The sequence below is a fragment of the Epinephelus fuscoguttatus genome, linkage group LG22 (assembly GCF_011397635.1).
Source record: "Epinephelus fuscoguttatus linkage group LG22, E.fuscoguttatus.final_Chr_v1".
Classification (NCBI taxonomy): Eukaryota; Metazoa; Chordata; class Actinopteri; order Perciformes; family Serranidae; genus Epinephelus; species Epinephelus fuscoguttatus.
The window spans coordinates 25,299,971-25,318,753 of NC_064773.1; the positions used below are offsets into that span (position 1 = coordinate 25,299,971).

An 18,783-nucleotide genomic window follows, 5' to 3' on the forward strand; every position below is an offset into this window, starting at 1 on the left:
AATAGAAACAACAGAGTTATGTCTATGCGTCAAGGAAATGAAAGACACTCAAGTATGAAGTTATATTTTCACACCGTTGGTCACAAAGACTAATAACATATCTAACAAAACACACAACAATAAAAAAGCAATAAATTATGGATAAAAGCCTGAACTGGATAATAAACTAGTACACATGCACCATATTTTAATATTTTATTAACAAAAGGGTAAAAACATGATAGGACTTGTAACAGTAGCAGAAAATAAATTAAGATAAATGGCTACTATGCTCATATATTCTGCTCTCTTTAGCACAAAAGCCCTAACACTTAAAGAAAGTAAGACCTACTGAGAAGAATTAAAGGAATACTTCAACCCCCACATGATCATTTGTGTATGAATTACTCACCATGTATTACACTGAATCCATAGAGAAAACTTTGCTTTTCTTGCATGCCAAAACTATGAATAACAACTCCAAAAACTCAGATAATTCTTAAAGCATTGAAGTCACAGGGGTCCAAGTTTAACAACAGCACAACTATATCAAAACATCTGTTTACAAACTCTCACACAACTCATGCAATATAACCCAGGTCTCTCTTATCCAGTTGAATGCTCAGTACTTCCCTTTTAGGACAGGGAACTGAAGTTAAAGTGAAGCTTATCTTTGCTCTCTTCAAAGCCGGACTCCATTGACAAAAACAGCAATTTTACCTCGCTGAACACAGGAGCTGCTGGTTTACTGCTGCCTCAGTTGGTAGTTTGTTTTATGTTATTGTGTGACTTTGGTGAATCTGAACTAACCCTTAAAAAAAGTCACACAATAACAAACAAACTGATCGAGGCAGCGGTAGACCAGCAGCTCCCATGTTCAGAGAGGTAAAACTGCTGTTTTTGTCAGTGGAGTCTGGCTTTTAAGAGAGCATAGATAAATTACGCTTTAGGTTCAGTTTTGAATAGTAAGGCTTTGGCAAAAATTAATGTGTTTGGGAAGTATTGAGCATACTACTGGATAAATTAGACTTGGATTATACTGCATGAGTTGTGTGACAGTTTGTAAATGGATGTTTTTTTACAGAGTTTACCTGTTAATAAACTTGGACCCCTATGACTTCAATTAGTCAAGAATTCTCTCCATTCCTGGATTCTTCATTCTCCGGAGGCATGCAAGAAAAACTATGTTTTCTTAACAAATTCAAGGTTACACTGGCTAAGTAATTGAAATAAAAATGGTCATATGAGGGGGTGAAGTGTCCCTTTAAGTCGTGCACTTTAATACAGATATTGAAGGAATAGTTTGATATTTGAGGAAATACACATATTCTCTTTCTTGCCAATAGTTAGATAAGCATGTTATCACTCTCATGTTTATGCCTTAAATATGAAGCTACAGTCAGGAGTAGGCTAGTTTAGCTTAGCTTAGCATAAAAAGAAGCAGGGGGAAACAGCTAGCCTGGCTCTTAAGGGGATGCATTCAGTCAGTAACTCGTTTGACGATCTGGTTTTGTAGCAGCCAAAAACAAATCGCAAAACAGCAACTACTGATACTAAAAGATTATACAGATGACAAGACAGACTCTGGAAGTCACTGCTTACTCACCAGTAAACTGACAGTACATCCAATCTTTTTTCCATCCACTTCTCCCAGCTTCATACAGTCCCTGTGATAGAAACATTATCAGACATGCAACGCTATGACTTGGGTGGCCACAAGAAAAAACACCCAGGCAAAAATAAATTGAATTGATAAAGCATGTCTGCATGTTCCAGAGAGACTGTGCAGTGTGCACTCTCACCTATAGTCCAGCAATCTCTCCATTAAGCGAGTGACGGTAGCGATCAGAGAGATGCCACTCTCCCTCCAGGTCTCTCTCTCAATCTTCTTCAGCAGGCTGGAGGACAAGATAGAGAGATGTTAAGATCAAAAGAGACAGGAGATAAAAGAGAGCAAATGGGAAAAGGAAAGGTGACCAGGGAGGGAGGGAAAAAGGAAGAAGAAATTACTACAAAAGAAAGGGAGGCGAAGCAGAGAAGAAATCAATCCCAGTCACACCAGTGTCACCTATGCTTGTTGGCCTGCCTGAGGGTATTAACAAAATAAAATGGTGGCTACAAAAAAACATCACAAGCTCATATACTATATTGCCACCTACATATTTTTTTTTCAGATTTTAAATTTAAATATTGCCAAAATTTATTTTGGCTTTAGTTACTTTCCCAACGTCAGCCCCTTCCACTGTTCCCCCTCACACAGACGACACAGAGAGAACAAAGAGGAGAGCGTCTTACCTAGGGTATGGACCAAACAGAGGAATTCTACTCCAGGCGGGAAGCATAGGCGGAATAAATTAATATTAATACGATTAATGTCAGCACACACTCACACAGGTTAGTTACGGGATTAGTGGAGTTAGTAGGAGGAAAATAAATTAAGGAACTAAATCAAAACAACAAATCAATTAAGCAAACGTAGGCTAAAATCATAAACACTAAGCATAAAACTAACTTGTAATCTGCATTCAGTTAGACACTGGCAATTTTATTAAGTTTTTTTCTAAGGCATTATCATATTATATTGCACAATATAGATTTAATATAGATAGGTAGTATAATAATTTGCGTTCATATTACACTGATTTCTGAAAGGTTTTACATGTACAAATGGTGGGAAAGAGAATGATTGACTATGGAAGACAAAGGGACAATTCAGTAGATGCATGTCCATCAAATACTTATCACGATCACATTTAAATTCACATCTATGTGATACTAAAACAGACATACAGTATGTTTGTGATCAGAACAAAATGACTTTATTAAATGCAATAATGTTTTTGGAAGCTATGTTGAAATGTAGCGCTGAGTCCAGATATTGTGGTCCTTTGTGGAGCGGGACATAAAAATATGAACAGGCACACAAAAAGAAGCAGAGGGACACACACACACACACACACTGACACACACACGTTAGCGTGAGCACATACACTAAGCATGCAGGGGCACAAACCTTGGGACACAAGGACAGAGTGGACAAGGACTGGCCACAGAGGAGGTGAGAGTGAAGATGACGGTGAATACTGATCACTTACCTCTCATTACTGTATCAACAATTAAATGTATGTCAATAAGGAACGACCCACTGCTTATTATTTAATGCTAATGACAAGATCCTTATCAGCAGCATGTTCTCTAATAGATCTAACATCTTAACCCATGTAGCCTTTTTTTAAACTTTGGTAAAGGATAATTCCCCGAACATTAATTTGTTATCTCTGATCTTTGGTATTCAGGGTTAAGTAATTTTAAAAAGCAGAATACGTCCACTCACAGATAAAGTGGCCATTTACTGAGGCAAACAACCTCTGAGTTGCAGCCACACATTTAAAGTGAAATTTGCATGGGTTGCCCTTAACTACCCTCTTTAGTTGGGCCTTTATTGTAACTCTACTGTTTAGTAAGTTGAGGTCTTGAGTGGCTCTACTGGCCGAATTACATAACACACTGGCAGCCGGACCCAATTGCTTTGGGTCCCCTTTGAAACAGGCAGGAGTACCGCCATGGAAGCTAAGCAATGTACTGCTGTGGACAGAGCAGGACAAAACATATATATTTTAGCCACTGTCCATTTATGCTCCCTTGAAAGCCACCAAACTCCATTGACAAAAACAATAATTTTACCTCACAGAACATGGGAGTTGCTGGTCTACCGCTGCCTCAATTAGTTAGTTTGTGTCATTGTGTGACTTTGGTGTTTCAAAGGGTTAGTTTGGATTCACCAAAGTCACACAACGGCACAAACAAATCCCACATTCTGTGAGGTAAAATCACAGTTTTTGTCAAAGGAGTCTGGTGGTGGCTTTGAAGAGAGCATAGATAGGTAGGTAAAGTGGTGAAAATATTCTTTATATGGCCAACACTTTAACTGATGGAGATTTTTTTCAGTGGATATGTTTTGCTACTGCCCTCGTCCAAAGCAGCTGCCTGCTTCTCCAAACTGGAGACATGCCAACTGGCATCTACTGTATGTAATACACTGACTATAGATGAGTGCCTCATACAACCCCACTTCAAAAGATCCAACCTGTACGTTTACAATCCGAGGTAATTAGACAAATGTCAGTAAGTATGCACCGTATTTTCTGTTTCTATTGCTGTTCCTTTCCTTAACTCACATGCTGTTGAAGAGCTCCCTGTACGTCTCATCTCCCTTGCCCTCAGACATCAGGCTGTCCAACTTGTCGATCAGCTTGGCCTCCACCTGGGAGGGAAAAGAAAAAAGCATTTCAATCTCAAAGGGGCAGTTAGTTCAAACGATATTGGCAAAATAACCAGGAGGAAGGGAGCGTGTGTGGTTTACAGCTGAACACTGAACGGTGTGTTAGATCAAATCACTTCATGTCAAAGTCAGTCACATGTCAAAGTAGTGGCAATCGCCTCTGACATGATTCACATCTACAGTACAACTTAAAGGTATACAATGCAGGATTTTCCTAAAAAACAAGCAAACATAAAACAATGTTTAAACTCATACAATCCATTTTACTGTCACAGATAATTTCAGTCCCAGTGTTGGAATAAAATAATGAAAGTTTTACATCAGTTAGTGCTTGCTCTTGTGATCTTGACTATTTGGTGTAACGCGGTCATAAAACTCAGTCCAAGCTATCTTAAGTCAGTCTTTTTCTTGTCTTGCTGTTCCGACAAAATCAAATATATTTAAAATTATTGTAAATTTTTAGTCTTGGCTCATGCAAATACTGAAGTTCAATGACGTGAACCGTCAACAAAAAATAGCTGCTCTCTCCTGCACCAAACACAAGGCAAGAGGCAAACTGGGTAGGTCGTAAACAAGGAGGGGGCTCTGGGGAGGCACAAGAACGTAAAAAGTCCTGGCTCTCTTGTCCTTTGGAAAAGGAAGAGAAGCTGGTGTAGCTGTGGGGTGAACAACAGTCGGTGTTTCATTCGGCATGTATCCGATCCACCAACCAGCACTTATTTTAGGGAGAAATATTCATTTTTGAAACTGTTTGCCTCTCATTATCACTGTCTCCTCCCACTAAAATAGCGAAGGTAACCAACAGAGGCTGGTAGCAAGTTGAGGCGACAAGATCCAAAATGTCAAGTTTGTACACAAATACAGTTTATCTTTATAGATTATATTGACACGTAGGAAATTGTTAAAATGTCATATTTCTTAAAGGGAGTTTGGTGTAACATTTTCACCAGGAGCAGTATGGGAAATAATCTCAAAAGGAATGTAGTTGTAGACCCTGCGAGACCCCCAGTCTTTGCAACATCTTATAGTGTGCGATTAAAAAACTGACATTGTCTTTAGATGTAATAATATGTCCAGTCTTTTAAGTATTTTAAAAGTCTTTTAGTGTATGATAGGCATAAGTAGCTAGCTACACTATAGCATACCCAAACTTTAAAAATATATATTCTAATATTTGCAATTTTGATCATTTGATTATATTAAATAATGCTTTTGAGCAAAATAATGAGAGCAGCATTTATGTATTACTAACTCAAAACATTCATTTTAATATGGGTCACTTTTGACCCACTAATGAAAGCATGTTGGTTCCAATGACCTGAGCATGTTAAGGGGTTAAACTTGCCTTTAGATAAGTTTCGGGCAGATAAAACTATTTCCAACAGCCATGTACCTGTTTGAAATTGCCACTGCGTCTCTGCTCCCAGTCCATCATGTCATGGAAGATAGGGATCATGACATTCCTCAGATCAGGCTGAGGTACCAGTGTCACCTCCAGGAATGGACCAATCATGGCTGGGATGAAGTTCAACTTGTGCTCCCCTGGAGGCAAGACACAGGTCAACACAAAGGTTAGGGTCTTGCTTTATCCCTGAACACAGCGTGTTGTTTATTTCAGAGGCAATTTGGCCAACTCTGGAGAGCTGTCTTCTTTCTTCAAAACTTTCAACTACCACAGGCTGCTGTGATAATTTGGTTTAAGTGCACTGCACTCTAAAAAAATTTATGCGGTATTTTAATAATAATAACAGCGCCTGTTTTCCCCAAAATGTGTTACTGTCAGTGGGGAGACTTTGTTTGTATTAAAATCAAATAAAACAAAAATAAAGTGACTTCAAATGAATTTAAAATTGTGAAAAACACCTTAAATGCACATAAAAACACTATAAATTATTATAAAAACACAACATTGCTGAAGTAGTAATTTGTCTTTACTTTGTCTGACGTCAAGAGCACTACTTTTGTATCGAAGGAGAATAAATATGGAAATATTTTACGGGCCTGTGAGAAATGGAAGACAGACAGTTGCCTTCAGAGTGCCTAATTATTTGCAGCACTACTCAGAATAAATCTGAGTGTCTTCTAAACATTTTCTCACAAGTTTTAGGAGTACATGTAGGAATAAATCAGTCCATGTGAACCATAATGTGCATGAGATTAATGTTTTATCATCTTACCCAAGTTCTGCCACATGCTGAAGATTTCACATCCCATCATCACCCTCATGTCTCCATACCTGCATGATAAAATATAATGGTTAGAAATGTGCCCTTGCTGAGAGGAGCCATAAAGAACAGCATGTTAAATCCTCATTAGACTGTGTGTGGCCCACAGTACGCTTAGTGTGTGTGTGTGTGTGTGACTTTATTGCTTTATTGCATTTCGACAGAGAACAGGAGCAGAATAGGATGGCGTGTCTCATTACACACGCAGCAAAGAGTGTACGCACGCGCATTTGCAAACAAACTTACTTTTCCAGTATCTTCTTCCTCTTGGAGGGAGAGAAGGACTCCAGCTGAAGGCAGGGCTGGTTGATAAATATTACAGACAGATAGAAGTACGAGTCCCACACCTGAAAATGACAGCGAAAAACAGCATCACGTCAACACTGTGCAGAAACTTCCTCCTCAAACTTCAGCTTTCAGGAATTTGGACAAAACTTGAGTGAGTTGCAGATTCAGTTTATATCCATGTCTGTGCAAACACGGATGCTTCACACACATCTTCAACTAGGCAGCACAGAAGATCTATACAGTCAGATAGACATAACATAACATAATGCCTCCAGCCATGGCTATCGCCTGCGCAAAGGCATAAAAATAGATCATTTGCAACTGGTGTCCATGGATTTGGGATTTTGGTGGTATGCTGTGGTACAAACTAGATAACAACGGCTGTTAATTTAAGTGATCAGCTCTTAATTTCAGTCTCAAAAAGAGTAACAAATACTTAAAACAGGATCATTTTCAGCAAATGTAATTGTTTTTACTAACAATATTAGGTCTGGTTTTGTCTGTGTTTCTGTGTGAGAGTTTGTGGATGAATGAGGCTTTTTCATACTCAGTGTTTTAGCACTGTAGCATTGTTCAGATCTACACACACACATCCATTCATCCATCTATCCATTTTCATCCGCTTTTCCAGAGCTGGGTCGCGGGGGCAGCTGACCGGGCAAAGCACCCCAGACGTCCCTCTCCCCAGCAACACTTTCCAGCTCCTCCTGGGGGACCCCAAGGAGTTTCCAGGCCAGTTAAGATATGTAATCCCTCCAGTGTGTTCTGGGTCTGCCCCGGGGCCTCCTACCAGTTGGATAAGCCCGAACCACCTCAACTGTACTGTACTTTTGTAGTGTAAATGCTAAAACATCTTGATGCATCCCCAACAAGGGCTAAGTCATCAATGTATGATGTGGTGTTTTTTTGGTGACTGTGTGTTAACGCTCTACAATCTAGTTTTCAATGAGTTGGACGAAGTGTTGGGGGACCATGCATTGTTTTTCCCTACTGAGGAGGACGTTTGGGATCCTGCTGATACCAATATCTCCAGCTGCACCAACACAACCACTAACATGCCTGGCAAGAGTCTGGGCACAATTAAAAACTGTATGTGAGGCCCTTTAATCTTCTAGCTGAAGAGACGTAGGCAGTAATGAACTCTGAACAGAAGTGGTCAGCTGAAGATGCGTGACAGCCACAGGTGTGAATGGCGATGTGTCTCAACTGTCCACGTCTGTTTATATCACCAAACTGATTTTAAAAGTGAGTGTAAACAGGGTCACAGAGAAGTTTACAGACGCCCTCACCTTGTAGTCAAACTTGTCATTGAGGAAGTTTTTCCTCAGAGCGTCAGAAAGGTAGAGGACAGTCGTGATGATGACACTTAAAGAGAAAGAGAAGAGGAGGAAAATGCATCACTGTGAACTACTTACATGCCATTTAAATGTCTCGTTTATAGAGTGACTGTGCAGAGATGGAGTGAAGAAACATTTGCATTTACATCCCATAATGATGAGGGTCAAATATAAAAACCAGAGGGAAAACCAAAAACACAAAAAGTGCAAAGGGGCACTCTTGTCCTGCTTTGACACGAAGTTGCTGAGTTTCACTTTACGGAATTTAAGAGGAGACACTCAGGTGAAAACAGTTTTTTTCACACACTGGTAAATTTTGAGATTTTGGGATATTTGGCTTCCATAACAAGTCTTCTGTCAGACAAGGGGAAAGAAAATGTTCAAAGTACACATTTTGATATATATTTTAGTTTAGATACCTGTTATGGAAATGTATACAAAAAGTGCATACTTTTTTCGCATATTTAAACATAAACTTTCTGAAAACTTGCAATGCAAGTTACTTTATGAAAGTAATCAACTTGGAAAGTTTCATAGTCACATCTGTCTGCTGAAATTTAACACAGTGTCTTATCTGTTGTCTGAAATGTATGGAATCTTACAAAACATCTTTAAAGACCAATTTCTCAAAATATTTTTTTTTCACTCTGAGCCAGAATTCTCAACTTCAGCAGCACTTACACACACCAAACTTTTCAGTTTTATTCCTCTCCATATCCTGAAGGTTTTTTCAGGGGGGTTTGTTCATAAATCATTCATGAACTGATTTATGGAACATTTTATTGCTAAAAACATGCAGAAAATGGATGCTTACTTTATGGCTGTCGACAGTATTCACTGATTTGCGGAGTGATAAAAACAGATATCCAAATTCCCTCTGTAAAAACTGATTTCTAACATGTCAACAAAATGACACAAGAATTTTAAACCTGGCTCTATCCAATATTTAGATACCTGTTCTGGAAATGTATGCAAATTAGTGCATATTTTAAGTGAGAATGAATCACTTGCATATCTAAATGTAACATTTCAGAAAACTTGCAATACAATAAATAATTGTCTTTATGTAAGTAAGTAGCTGGGGAACTTCCGTGGTGATATCTCTTAGTAAAAAGTTTTATCCTATTAATCTGTAGTGTCCTCCCTTAAATGTGTGAGACACAAATCTGTGTTATCATCCACAAACAGAGGTACTTTTCCACTAGAAACATCAACAGCATCAGCTGATATAAACAGAGTCTGTCAATGTTGACAGTTTTGTTAAATACTTTACTTGTCCTTGCACCTCCACTTTGCTGCTAAAAACTATTAATCATGCACTAAGAAACAACACCTTGGATTACTGATGGCAGCTGACCTCTTAAAAGAGACTGCAGAGAGGTGGAACATGGAGAAAGACAAGGCCTCTATATACACTTTACGCAGATGACAGCTGTGCCTATGTGTGCACATATGGTTGTGTGGGGTCTGTCTTACTTGTTTGTGACCAACCGCATGACGGTCCAGTCTTTAGGAAACATTTCTGGTCGGATTAGGATCCTGAAGACTGTGAAGATCTGAAGGAGAAAGTCCTGAAACACAAACACAAACCGCAGACATGTTATCATGTTGGAAGCTCAAATCAGTTTCAAGCTTGTGCAATATTTCAAAACAGTCTTTCATTCGTCATCACCCTGACGAGTGTTTTGAATAATCTCACTGTGGGACTTATCATGGACACTACATTTTTAAATCCATTGAAAGTACATTCAACAGGACATACTGATGTTTCTGCATAAATGTATTACACAAATTTACCACTGTGAACATGCCAAACACTTATATCTAAGGATTAGTGTGTAGTATAGGATCAGATGCAGTCAATGTGTGTCTCTCTCCATGGTGCTGAAACAATGACATTCAGTGTCTCTCAGCTTAAATCAACTTTAATTTAACGGTCAAATTTCAATTTGTTTTATCCAAGTCCTCTGATTACTCAGCCTCTTCCAGACACTTACTTTGGATACTTGAGATAAAAGTACATGAAATAAGGCATGAAAAATGTCCCTCTCAGACAAGAGCTCTCAATCTAACAAGAGTGAAATACCGGTCTTTACTTTTTCTGACATTCAGCAAACTGACATTTACCACTGGGATGAACTTGTGACCCCGTTAACTTTCTCTGTCTCTCTTATTCTGTGTTGCCTTCTCTCTGCTCTTCTTCGTTCTTCGTCTGCAGTACTTACACGTACAGCACATCAACATATATGCACGTGTTTATATATTTCAGAAATGTCTGCAAGCGCAGCCAGTGAGTCACTCTTGGGAAAGTGCAAAGTTTCTGAAAACTTTTAGAGAGTGGCTGAGAGAGAAAGAGAAACAGACAGAGAGGCGGAGAGCTGGAGTAATGACTCAAAGAGGGCATGGAGGAAAACAAATGTTGTTCTGACAAACAAAGATTAGAATGTCAAATCCAAAAAACAACATATATATGGAAATTCTCTCGCTCTCTACCCAATATTTATATGCAATACACACAATGGACAAGAGATGGTGAAGAAAAAAAATGCACTGTGGCTTGAAAGGGATAAATATATGGAAAAAGAAAGATTGATGTGGTGTCAGGGAAGGGCGTAGAGAGAGAGAGAGAGAGAGAGAGAGAGAGAGAGAGAGAGAGAGAGAGAGAGAGAGAGAGAGAGGCATTGCCTCAGACAGACAGATAGGGAATGAGAGAGATGGATGTGGTGGTCCTACCCTCAGGTTGTCTTTGCTGCTGAATGCCTGCAGCAGCTGCTGGTAGTGTCTGTCACTCATCTGTCGCAGAAGGGCCAACAAACACGCCACAAACTCTCCCTGACAGGGTAAAACACAACAGGGAGAAAAAGGGAGAAAGAGAGAATAGATTGTGTGGTCATCAGTTTGAATGTTGTGGTATAACCATGATTATTTTCAGAGGTGCCCTAAATGAGTAAATTCATTAATTACTCATGCTATTGTGGTTTAATCATTTATGAGACATTTTTGAGAAGGTGAAGGACGAACCCAAGGTGATATGTAAACTCATCTTCACTTGTCGACTACAAACATGACGTATCATCTGAAACATGTAAGTAGCTCCATGTCCATTAGCCACTTAGCACAATCATTAATGCTTTGCAGACAGCGTCATTAACAGGAGGCTCGCTCAGTGTGTGACGTGCACTTGTAGATAAAATATAGGCCTATATTAATGAAGGTTCATTAGTACGGTTTTGTATTTCTCTGTTCAGGGTTAACAATGTTACTGATACTATTCTTTCTCACACCTTCAACTCAAACCACTGTGTTGCCCCTCCAAAATTAGGAACTAGGAAGAACTAGGTAAATAGAAAAATTACTCGGAAACTCTCAGTCGGGGGCAGCTCTATCAAAATCCCTGTCGTTTTTTTCCATGTAAAACCAGGTGAAACAGTGTCAAACGTCTCGTCCTGCACTAAGGGGCATTTGCAAAAGTACATCCAATCAATGGTGTGGTTACATGATGGCTTCTCATTCAAAATGAAATAAATCTGAATGAAATCATTCAGAATTAAAGTTTTTCCAGGTAGTTTACATAGGAAATATTCATTCTGAATGAGGGTTTACATGGGAGATCAGTTTAATCGCCCTTTAATCGCCTGTATTCGGGTTCGCGCAAGGGGGCAGGGAAGGTTTCGGATAGGATAGGGGGCGGGGCGGATGTTACGTGTTTACATTTACCGGAAGAAAACACTGTAGTCCTCATTCCGGATATGAGGATGCTTGACAACGCCATCCTTAGTGCCTTTTTCAGGCTTGTTTGCTTATATTCTTGAAGCAGCAGTACAACAACAACCTTGTTCTGCTAATGCTTCGTCTGTTGTGGAGGAGAAGGGAGGTAGAAGACTGTGCTTTGGCGAATGGAAACCAGTTAGTGCAAAGAGTTGTGAGCGTGCTATATACGTCATCACGCCAGAAGGGCAAGGAAATGAGCATGCGCAGAGAGACCGGAATGAACTTAAAGAGGAATGAGTTTATACAAGTGTGAGAAATTCTTTCATTCGGAAATAGAAACAGAATATTCCAACCCCTTACATCGGATTGAATTTTCAGTCGCATTGGCCATTTTCATTCCAAATTAGGTGTCAATGAGACTCAACCCCTTGGCGACTATTTAGCCACACAGGTCATATAAAACCACGCTTTATCAATAGTGGGTTGTAGTAGCTAAATGGAGAGAGATAGTAGGGCACTTGTGCTTTCATTTCCAAGACAATGTCCCTGAGCTTTAATTCACTCATCTCGCCCTCGTCCTCCTCCTGATCTAACAACGAGGAAGGTGTGTGTGTAGCCAACATTCTGCTGTAGCTCTGTATCGTGCTAAACTCTAAGCCCGCCCACTTCTGAGCAGTCCAAACACTTGGGTGGTCACAACTCTTGAGACTGTACACCACTTGCATTTTCACCGGGCAAAAAACATCACAGTTCAGAAGCTAAAGCTCTAACTTGCACAAATTTCCTTCATTTAAATATTGTTAAAAAATAAAACAAAACAAATCTATAAACAAAAGTTAACTTGTGTTACGTAAATGTATGGTTTAATAGACTAATTAAAACCTAGCTGTTCAAAAATATGTTTCATTGCACTTGTTTACCATTTTTGGATGTTTTGCATTTCTATTCTTGCGTTAGATTTTTTTTGTGAACACTCTATTATAATTTAATGTGAGTAATAGAAAAAGGAAATTAGTTAAATTGCCCATCCCTATCCCTTATATCCTTTGCTGTAGGAAACAGGAAAGGAAGCACTTTGTTATATCATATTTGCAGAATGCCCTTTATTAACCTCTATTAGCAACCACTAACAATTGCAGTAACATTAGCAGAGCTACTACAAGTGGAACAACCCCTCCTTGAGTGTCCATCATCACCCGGTGATGATGATCTCATTATTATCCACTTCACCGTTCCCCCTCTCTGTGCAGTGCTGTATTATAAATCTTAATTATTGCCATTAATGTTAATAATGTTAGTGGAATTAGTCGCCACAGCAGCAACTTAATTTTGAATCCGTAATTACTCCTGCACATTTTGTTAAGTCCCAAAACAATTTACAGAGGTAAGGTCACACACACACGGACAGACACACAATGTAACACACATACAGTGACATCCTGGAACTGCAGTCTCATGGTGGGTCCAGCAGGCTGCGGCCGGTTGCTAATTTCCAGGATGGTTCTCAGCAAAACTCCCAGCAGGCTCTCTACAATTAGCTCCACCTCTTCAGAGACCACCGGCTCCTGCACAAAGGACATGACATGAGTGACAGGCAGCAGGGACACTTTATTTTCACTTTATTAATAAATACAAGACAAGAAAGCCAAACTGTGAGTCTAAAAAGTCTAAGATGTGCGATCCCTGAAACTGAAACGATGATACTTCTCTCTCAGAGTTACATAAACGTTCTCTTCAACTTATCTTGACTAATTTGAATTCTAATTGAGTTTATCTGTCGGCACAACCTTGAACCGTGATCGACAACGTCGACGTCACTCTGCCTCAGAGCCAAAGTCTGCACTCCTTACCCTGTAATCTTACTTTCATCGCAGTTTTAATGAGCCTTGAACCAGTAAGTTTGGGGACTAATAAGAAGTTTCAAGGCGAAGAGCAACATTTTGAAAGTCTAAATTCACAGAGAAAGAGGAGAACGGAAAAGAATAAAAGACGATGGAATACAAAGAAGAGAGAGACAGTTTAAGATTAAAAGCAACCCTAAGAGCGTGGAGGATAAACTGGTGTGTGTGTGTTTGTGTGTGTGTGTGTGTGTGTGTGTGTATCTCCCTCTAGTCTCTACCCCTGACAAGACAGACAGGTTTTGGACAGAGCGATAATGAGAAGGAGCTTCAGACTGGCACATTGGCTGTCACTTCCCTTTAGATGTGGTGCCACTCTGTGCGTGTGTGTGTTGTGTGTGTGTGTGTGTGTGTGTGTGTGTGTGTGTGTGTGTGTGTGCGCGCTACCACTAGCTGCCCCTCTGGCAGCGAACAGTGCAAGTCAGGCAACCCGAGCTGCTACACACACACAAATGAGACAAACACACACACGCAGCTCTAAGTGACTGCCATTCTAACAATGCCCATTGCTAAATTGATGGGTCTCATTACTGAACTGCACGGCTGCCAATGTCCTTGTTACAAAGACTAATTGACCATACACACAACAAAGCAATCTGCTATTGCAATGCATTGGCAAGGAAATTGCTGTAAGACTAATTCCTTTAGCTCTGACTTCCTTTAAAGTTATTTTCCACTTATTATGGATGGTGATTCCCTCGTACAGTCTTGTAGAGTAGTAAATTAAATTCACTTTAACTGTACAGGATAATGTAAAGGTATGAAGAGACTTCGTCCATAATAGAATGTAAATGCCACTTATCTTTTACGCACGCACAATAGCTTTAAAGAACAGTTCAACTTTTCAAAATAAACGCTTGATTGTTTTCTTGCGCAGAGTCAGATAGCAAGATTGATTTGGGGGGTGGGGGGATTTGAGACTTTGTCACAGAGCTAGCCATATATTTGTTTCCAGTCTTTGTGCCAAACCAAGCTAACTGGCTCTTTGCAGTAGCTTTAAAGTCCATATGCAAACATGAGAGTGGTGTCAACCTGCTCAGCAAGTATGCCCAAATAAGCACATTCCCAAAAAAGTTTTGAATAATGAGATAAACATATGTAAACGTTAATCCCTGTGAGCAAAAAACTCTGGCTTCAGAGTGTTCTGAATACTCCTACGCTCTTTTCTAAACTGACGTCAGTTCATGATGGATTTCTTTATATGGTCATCTGTTACTGGCACATTAATGCCCCGTTTCCACCAAACACTTTCAGTATGGTAGCTTTGGAACCAAAAGTAACCATTCAGACATGGTACCTAGACCCTAGAGTTACCACCGCAAACAGTACTCTTAAATGTGGGCGGGGCTGTTATCACTCACTGCTCTGTTCAGGACTAACTGTGTTTTCTCATTACCAGTGACACAGAGGGAAGTCTGTACCCCGTTTATCGTCCACAGAATGGAGTTGCATGCCGTCATTTTCAGGACAAAATAAAACAGATTGCAGTGAGAGACTCTCTCCATGGGATATTTAAAAATAGCAATCCCTCTCAGGCAAGCTCAAGGATTTAGTGTTGCTGAAGCCCACAGGAACGATGCGAAGGGGTGACCAAAAATGGAGATGGTACGGAATGGCCCCATTGGTACCATCCACAACTTTTCACAGCAGAGACGGAACAAAAGTATGAACTGTACCATACTGCTCAGGGGGAAACGGCGGCTTAAGTGCTTAAATGACACACACTGCAACATATCTCTACGTGCTAATGTCAGGGAAACATGTAAATTTTGATTTGCTATTACTGTTAATTACTCCCCCATTTGGGTCATATTCCTGCTGGAACATGTTAAATTGTGAAGATTTGGTTTAGAAGCTTTATTGGTGATATTTCACCGTAGAAAGTGCCGTTCTACAAAGTCATTCCCCAGCTGCAAGTACACTGCTACATGTAGCTACATGCTCATGTCAGGGAAACATGTAAACTTGGTTGCTGATATTAATTTGTCCTTGTTTTCGGATCGTATTGGTGATTTTTCACAGTGCTGCTTTACTCTGTTACAATCATTCACCCGACTGTAATGACACTGCAGAGACTCAGAGATGCAGAAGACCCAGAATCAGTGATCAACCAGAACAGATTGGGTGTTTTAGGGAGGGGGGACTTAAAGAGACGGGCTCTAAAATGGACTGTCTCAGACAGAGGGTGACTACAGATGTTCCAGCACACACAGTATGAGGAAAATTAAGTGTTTTTGACCATTAAAGCGTGTAAAGATATTCTAGTAGAAACCCAAAACACAGCTAGGAACCTGAAAAGGAGCCTAATAGGTCCCCTTTCAGAATGAGGTGGGCTTGTGTAATGGCAGCCAATTTCCACTGTAACACTCACCGCAGTGCCATTCTCCTCCTTCTTGATGAGGGACAGCATGCTGGTGAGGATGCGGGCGCACATGACCAGGTCTCTCTGCTCCTGCATGTGTGCCTGGAGGACACGGAGCACCACCGGCAACAGGATACACCGTGACTCTGCAACACACACAGTTGTCACACATCAAAGACAAATGAACACCAAAGGAAAACACACTCTTTTTGGCTGTACGAGTTCTCGTTTTGCGTTCACAATTGCAAAACGTTTCTTAAATCTAATTAAATGTATGTTAATGTAATTCTGTGGGTAACATTAATGTGAATTGCATGAGGGGTGTTTGTCTTGCTACATGTAGCCTTTGGGAACATGCTAGAAATTGACAGTAATTTGCTTCAGTGTGCAGCCTTAGGTACTCTGGAGGGTGACAATTAGCTGAGGTGTGTTTTCAAATGATTTCACCCCAGGAGTGCACAACCCATCAGTGTGATATGGACAAACAGCCTGTTTGTACGTGATGCAAGGCAAACACACAAAACAAAGTATGACTGATTATTATCTGCTTTTTGGGGATAAATCTGGTTGTTCATCTGTTTGTTTCTCTCTGTGCTGTTTATTTTTCCTCTGTTCATAATCTGTACACATGGCTTTTTTTTTCTGTTTGTGTTATTTGCTCACAAATTTTTCCCACATTGGGTTTTCAGTGTGTTTACAAGATTTAATTATGTATTCACATCAAACTGTGCATCTGTTTGTGTGAGCAAGTCTTTACCTGGGTTGATGTAAAGCTGGCTTTCCACCGTCTTGGCGATGCACTGCAGTTTGACAGCCTCCAGGCAGTCGGCGTGTGCGGCGGTGGGCAGGCTGCCCAGCGTCTCCCTGACGAAGTTGGCCACCTCTCGCACAGTGAAGATCTTCAACAGCTCGCCATAAACAGCTGGAAACGTCCGCAGGAACACCGCCTAGACAGAACGGGGCGATGATCAGTCATTTGGAGGATAAACTGAACTGTCAATATTTTTTTTTTCTCTGACTGAAACCACTTTGTCACAGCCAAAATCATGCAAAAATATGCATGTTTTATACATTTTCCACTCAATCGGCATTACAAAATGTTGTAATATTATGTGTAAGTGCTGTGAAGCTCAATGGGAAAAACTGTCAATAACAAATTGGGCTTTGGATGAAAGAGTTCATTACACAAAATTCACATTCTATAAAAGAAAAAGCAACCATCACAAAATACTTGTTGTATTCATATACATCTGTGTTTATAGAGAGCCGTCGTGCCGTTGTGTTTGGAAAACAAAGGTAAATGTCGACCATTGTGCTATGAATCATTAGCCTGGAGTGGATTTGTTTGGCAGTCAGGGATTATGTGGATTCAATTTAAGGGCTACTCCAGTGGGATTGCTGTTGGTGGCTTGTTTGTAGCTCTCAGTCTGATGCTTCTTCTTTCTGACAAGTTCTGTCAGATTCTCACAGCACAATTGAAAAATGAAGATTACTAAAAATCTAGAGAGGTGAGTCACTGTCTCATTGTTTTTCCTTTCTACTGTCATTTCTCCAGGAAACCCTGGCAGAGGACAGATGCCATTTATCAGCAACATTGTGTTTCAGTGTCACAGGTGTTTACTTTTGACAAAGGAGCAGCTCAGATTGAAAAAAGGAGCTTCAAAACACTGCTATTTATTAAAGGCTGCTCAGTGATAATGGCTAATTCAAACGGTTTCTCTAGTAAGGTCAGGTCTAGACTCGGATAACAGTCATAGAAGATTGATATTTTCATTAGCATAAACACTAATTATGTTCTAATTACATGATTTTCTTTGTAATCTTTTCAACTGCTGTGTCCACCACACATACGTAACAGAATGATCATATACTGTCATGCACGTAGCCACTATGACATCACCTATTGGTTTGTGGACTCCTGTTTTGAAGCTTCTGGTGTTTGGCCATTGAATCTTGGATTTTTGGAGCCAGAAGTGAACATATTTGGATATAAGAGTGGAGCTCACCCTATTGCTAGCTGGCAGCTTGGTTAGCATGGTGCATTTACAGCATTGATTAACTGTGAAAGAGCAACTGCTAATTTTTGCTCGCAAAAAAAAAAGGCTTAAAAACATTAAAAATAAAATATTTTACAGAAAAACTGAACATCTGACAAGCAAACGTTGCAAAAGATTGCAAATTCTTGTTTGATAATCTAATTTAAGTTTTTTTTTGTTTGTTTGTTTGTTTTTTAATTAAACAATTTCTGAAAATACACAACATGAATCCAAAACATTTTTGGCGAGGATAAATTCACATACTAATTCAAAATAATAATAATAATTTAAAAAAAATTAAATACTTTACAGCACACAACATAAATGACACACTAACTGTTACCCATTAATACTTGTGCAATCATGTGAGCTAGCTAACACTAAATCACTCTGCAGCATTTATCCATAACGGCAAGGTAAACTAGTTAGCTAACATTTATGCACTTTTCAAACACATTGGCCAATTAGCTGTATTATTTTTCCAAGTGTACAGACATTACTTTGAGCCACAATGGATCATTTTGTAACTTTTCAAGCAAGAGACTCTGAAATACCGTCAGCCTCAGAAACCACCAGCGCCTCAGTTTCATACAATATATGTGGTAAGGAGTCCCTGCTCTGTCCCTTTCAGCTAAGGGGTCCTTGGCCTGAAAAAAGTTGAAGAC

At 39.8% G+C, this 18,783-nt stretch overlaps 1 protein-coding gene across 7 annotated transcripts in view; it reads right to left on the reverse strand.

The window, feature by feature from the left end:
* Positions 1-18,783, reverse strand: part of dock4b (dedicator of cytokinesis 4b) — a 171,982-nt gene that overhangs the window by 44,181 nt on the left and 109,018 nt on the right. For 5 of the 7 annotated variants that reach the window (XM_049566555.1, XM_049566558.1, XM_049566557.1 and 2 more), the window contains exons 23-35: positions 16,840-17,029; positions 16,092-16,228; positions 13,253-13,387; positions 10,845-10,943; positions 9,588-9,682; positions 8,064-8,139; positions 6,733-6,833; positions 6,439-6,497; positions 5,655-5,803; positions 4,158-4,243; positions 2,275-2,301; positions 1,782-1,877; positions 1,586-1,646 (exon numbers count right to left, since the gene is read on the reverse strand). In XM_049566555.1, coding sequence (XP_049422512.1) covers positions 1,586-1,646; positions 1,782-1,877; positions 2,275-2,301; positions 4,158-4,243; positions 5,655-5,803; positions 6,439-6,497; positions 6,733-6,833; positions 8,064-8,139; positions 9,588-9,682; positions 10,845-10,943; positions 13,253-13,387; positions 16,092-16,228; positions 16,840-17,029 — 1,311 coding nt within the window. The remainder of the gene's footprint in view (positions 1-1,585; positions 1,647-1,781; positions 1,878-2,274; positions 2,302-4,157; positions 4,244-5,654; positions 5,804-6,438; positions 6,498-6,732; positions 6,834-8,063; positions 8,140-9,587; positions 9,683-10,844; positions 10,944-13,252; positions 13,388-16,091; positions 16,229-16,839; positions 17,030-18,783) is intronic. The other 2 variants (XM_049566559.1, XM_049566556.1) reach the window with 1 other exon arrangement.